At 48.2% G+C, this 5,000-nt stretch overlaps 1 protein-coding gene across 1 annotated transcript in view; it reads right to left on the bottom strand.

The window, feature by feature from the left end:
- The window catches only part of igsf21a (immunoglobin superfamily, member 21a), a 198,198-nt gene that overhangs the window by 9,653 nt on the left and 183,545 nt on the right, over positions 1 to 5,000 (bottom strand). Inside the window, exon 8 of the mRNA XM_062544972.1 lies at positions 1,847 to 1,932. Coding sequence (XP_062400956.1) covers positions 1,847 to 1,932 — 86 coding nt within the window. The remainder of the gene's footprint in view (positions 1 to 1,846; positions 1,933 to 5,000) is intronic.

Raw genomic sequence — 5,000 nt, 5'->3', positions numbered from 1 at the left:
ATCATCCGCTGTGCAAGAGAGAGAAAAAAAATGTGCAAAGTAGAAGGGAAATTTCAAGAAAATATCAAATCAAGCGGCCAGCAAAAAAAAAAAAAAAGAAGCAGAGAAAAAGAGAAATTTGAAACCAATCTGTTTAAGTGACGCTTTTGGAGACCGAAGAAAAAAAGAAACAAAAGGGGGATACAGATCTTTTGATATATCACCACAGCAGAAGTAGGGAAAGATAAATCACACTCTTAACACCTATTCTATATCCTATGAAACCCCAGAGCCTTGATAAAGCAGAGGATAAGGGAGAATTTCCGTCTCTTTGTTTTACATTTATTTACTTACTCACTAACCCGTTTATTTGGGTAGCTAGCGGAGAAATATCCTCGCTCCTTCACATTCCAAAAAGCTCCACTCACAGGTCCCAATTAGCTGCAATACCCAGTCAAGCCTGTTTTATAATGACCATTCTTATTGACATTCAAAGATGTTGTCTATATACAGAATACATACATATACCAAACCGGGAGCAATATACACACACACACACACACACACTGGATCTGTCAGAAGTGGAGGGGAGGTGGTGTACTGAACACAGACAGGCAGAAAACAAAACAGTGTCTCCTGCTCTCATCTCAAAAGTAATAATGCAAGCAGGAAAAAAACTCACAAGAGCAAAGAAGAGAAGACAACAAGCCCAAACAAATGTAGAAATGACACGATAAAAAAAAACAAAAAAACCACAACAACAAAACTACCCTTGCATACCAAAGGGTTTTTGCCGAGGAGGGGCCGGAAGGCTGAGAGGATGATTTTTCACAGTGGCACATCAGTGGCCCATCCTCTTCCTACCTGAATGGCTTTCTCTAAGAACCGTCACTGTCTCGTTTGTCCCACGGAGATGGCAGGATTTTGTCCCTGCAATGTGATTTTCTTTCTTTCTCTCTCTCTCTCTCTCTCCCTCTCTCTCTCTCTCTTTTGTCTTTTTTTCCCCATAAGGGAAGGATTTTCTTTTTTGTTGGCAGACAATGATAGTTCCACAGTGACAATCTCTTTGCTTGACTTCTCCTAGGCGGAGGCTAAGGGGCTACTGAGGGAGTAAAATCCAGCCCTGCCTGACAGGCAGACGCTGCTGGCTAGCATGATACACGCGCGCCTGCTCGCCCGAGTGAGATTGATGGGTATGCTTAACCAGATGAGGGGGTTGGTGGTGGGGGGGGGGGGGACGTGGGAGGGATGCAACACCTGCAAAGCTGCAGAGATGTAGATAAACAAAGTGCATTCGGTACGGACGATTCATTTCCAATCAGACACCCCCCCCCCCTCCTCCCCCCTCCTCCCTGATGCCTTGTGGCAGGGAGATGGCAAGCGTAAAACAGGAGGCGAGGTGGATCTCCTGAGCGGAGCATTATCATTACACAGCGCTCCAAAGAAGACAGAAAGAGAGCAAAAAAAAAAGAGACAGCGGGATGCTCAGGCGGAAAAGCCTGCGACGTACATTTACAATCCCTGACCGCCTGAGATTCAAATAGAGACTGACTGATTGGGATCATTTGATTTATTGGCCACGAAGCTGTAAAGGCTCCCTGAATGGATTCGCACACACACACACACACACCCATACACACACAGACACACACACACACACGGCTGTGGTAAAGATGCAAATCTGACAGATGTGTGTGGTATATTGTATATTGCTTACCCTGGAGTTCTAAGAATGGCCCGTATAGAAGTGCTGCGTGATTGCTGAGCAGGCTTAACTGTGCATTTAGCGCGCTTGGCTCCGCGTATCCCTGGCTGAACTGGGCTCCGGGTTTCCCTACCCCCATGCACTTACCACAGGCGCTCCTACCTGGAATCCTTGAACAGTGATGCGCACTGTGTCCCCTACCTTCGCTCGGGTCGGGGTCATCAGCAGCTTGGGCCCCTTAGGAGCCGCTGTGTAGAGGAGAGAGAAGGAGAGAGAGGGAGAGAGGAAGAGAGAGGGAGAGATAGAGAGGAGAGAGAGAGAAGAGATAGAGAGAAAGAGAGGAAAGAGAGATAGAGAGAAGAGAGAGAACAGGGGTAGAAAGGGGAGGAAAACGAGAGATAAAGGGACAGTGAGAAACGAGAAACAACAGTGGACATCATCACCCCCCCTCCCCCGCGGGCATAACATGACAGTGGCCTCAGCCACGGACCAAGTTCACATCCTGTCCGCAACAATGAAACGAGCGCGACGCCATCGAGCGAGCGAAGCGCGGCGGAGGCGAGCGCCTCATTCTATCAATTAAAGTGGCTGCGCCGCAGCTTCTGAGACGACAGGGTCACGGGCCCGAGATTCTTAAGGTCACAGGCCGGCAGCTGTGGGGATTCGGGGGCTCCTTTCATCCAAAAGGGCGCCGGCAGAATCGTATTCCCCCGGAGAGACAAGGAGCTAAATTGGGTAGATACTCATTACGAGAGAGAAGAAACAGGGCCGGGCGAGGGAGCCGTGTGGAGGCGGCGAGATAAGGAACACTCCGAGAATTAAATCCCTTGTCTTGTATGGACGGAAGCCCCCAGATGGGTTTAATTTGGTCCCAAAGAAAGGATGAGAGAGAAAGAGAGAGAGAGAGAGAGAGGGAGAGAGAGAGAGAGAGAGAGGGGTAGAGGGAGAGGAGGAGGAGAGGGAGAGGAGGAGGAGAGGGAGAGGAGAGATAGGGAGAGGGACGAGAGAGCAAGAGGGTGAGAAGAGAGAGCGATAGAGCGTGCGAGTGCGTGCGAGAGAGAGAGAGAGAGAGAGAGAGAGAGAGAGAGAGAGAGAGAGAGAGAGAGAGAGAGAGAGAGAGCGAGAAAGAGCGAGAGAGACTGTTATATGGTGACCTTTTGAAGAGCCAAAGATGTCTTGAACACGGAGGGAGATAAGTTGTCGATTTCACAACCCTGTGAAAGTGATGAGAGGAAGTTTCCACAGCAGAATTGTCCCCGATTATTATAGGGAGCCGGTGCCAAGGCAGAGGAACGATGGGGGATTCAACGCTCCATGGCGCCGCCTCATTGGAGACAATGACTAATTACTCTTCTTTAAACAGAGAGCTGGCACGGCTGACTTGACCAACAGCATAACAAAAGGCACGGGCATCAATGTATCTGTTCCCAAACAGAAGCGACTGAAATCAATAGGCAAGCCTCTCACAGGTCAGAACAAGCCTCGAGGAGAGAACCAAAGCGTTAGAAGAGAGACTTTATGGTAATGCATTATGCATACTGTGTGTGAACGGATCCAACTCGGAGGAAGCCAAACAGCGAGAGTAGAGAAGCGCAGCCAGAGAGAGAAGGAGTGGACAATGGACTAGGACTAGGACTAGGACTAGGACTAGTGACCAGAACTAGGATCATTACAGAATGCAACAGGACTAGGACTAGTGACCAGGACTAGTCTCATTACAGAATGCAACAGGAGTAGGACTAGTGACCAGGACTAGGATCATTACACAATGCAACAAGACTAGTGACCAGGACTAGGATCATTACAGAATACAAATCATCTCCCAGAACAATTGTCCATGAATTCAAACTTAAGTTTGGTGCTGTCTGTTTCATCTGTAATGTCCACCCACCTCTTCTCCCCACCCCAGTGCCACTCCAGTCTACGCTGAGTATGAGTGTATTGAAACAACAAATGTTAATGTTTTTTACCCATCAATCAAATCCCAAGCTGTCCACCAAGACTAATGAAGCAGTGTGTGGTGTTAGTCTGTTAACGATCCCCCCCGCTGCTAGCTAATGGATTATGATTTCCGTACCCACACCCATAATGGCGATTGAAGATCTGCGTTACTCACATCAATCATGTCATGGCCAGAGACCCCCGCAAATAAACCTCCGCCGTCTGCTTTTACTCTCAGTCTTTTAAAATAGTACAATAAAAAATAATACCATCAAAATCAAATTGGGTATTAGTGACGGAATCAATGGGGAAGCAGAGACGGATGTGATACTGCATACAAAAGAGAGATTAAGGACCTGTCAAACGAGAATCAGCAGTCAATGAACACACTGATTTGTTGGGGAGTTGGGGGGGAAGAAACACAGCAATCTTGAAAGCAGAGAGAGAAAACATTGCGAATTGACACGACTCTCTTCAGTGGCAAGGATTGGCAATCAATATGGCCTTCTGTCCGGCGTTCGAGCGCGCCGTCCGGTCTTAGACGTTTAAGTCCACTCTCCTCATTGGACTCATTGAGATAAGCAACAGCAGCACGTCCGCAGATTTACACCGCGGAAACTATTTTGAGCAGACCAGCCGTACAGACGTCACGCGCGACTCCCAAGCTGTTAAAACAGGGGGATGGCGATGGCAAACGGTAACGCGTTATTGTCAATGGACGCTCGAAAAGAATTCTGGGACGTGCTCCAGTGCGAACAGTTGGCCTGCCCACGTCATCCGTTTTTGGTCTGGTGACAGCGTGCGGCGCAAAACTTGACACCCGGTGGCCCCTGCCGACCGGGCCGGCCGGCTGGCCAACAGGCTGCGGCCACACAGAGAGCCCAACTGCCACGTCCCCGGGGTCAGTGCCAGTCTATCACCGGCTGGCCACTCTCTCGCAACACACCGCCACGCTGGGAAGGACTTCTTCAACAGCCCTCTTCAGCAAACCTCATGCTCCCCTACTACGTACTCACTTCCAGCCAGGAGACTTAACTGAGGCGGCTCATAGCTTACTCTTCCCACGTGCCAGTATATTGAGTTTTTAGCAGGGCTTTGTGTGTTTTTTCCTAGAAATTCCATTTGGATTGATTTTGCGAGCAAATATTAATGGATCAAATTTGGAATTGTTCTGCAATCTCTCATTTAATCAATCCATTTCATACTTTGCTTTCATTCCAGACAAATTAAACTCTTTTTACTTGCAACAGCAAAACGCACCGCAAGGCATCATTTATTATGTCAATGTGCATTTTCTTTGATGATGTTCATGTCGGGTTAACATTTCCTAGACAACAAATTTTGCCGGACACAATGCTGTTTCTTTGTTTCTGTC

Source organism: Sardina pilchardus, chromosome 9 (genome assembly GCF_963854185.1).
Source record: "Sardina pilchardus chromosome 9, fSarPil1.1, whole genome shotgun sequence".
Classification (NCBI taxonomy): domain Eukaryota; kingdom Metazoa; phylum Chordata; class Actinopteri; order Clupeiformes; family Clupeidae; genus Sardina; species Sardina pilchardus.
This window is presented reverse-complemented; position numbering and strand designations above follow the sequence as displayed.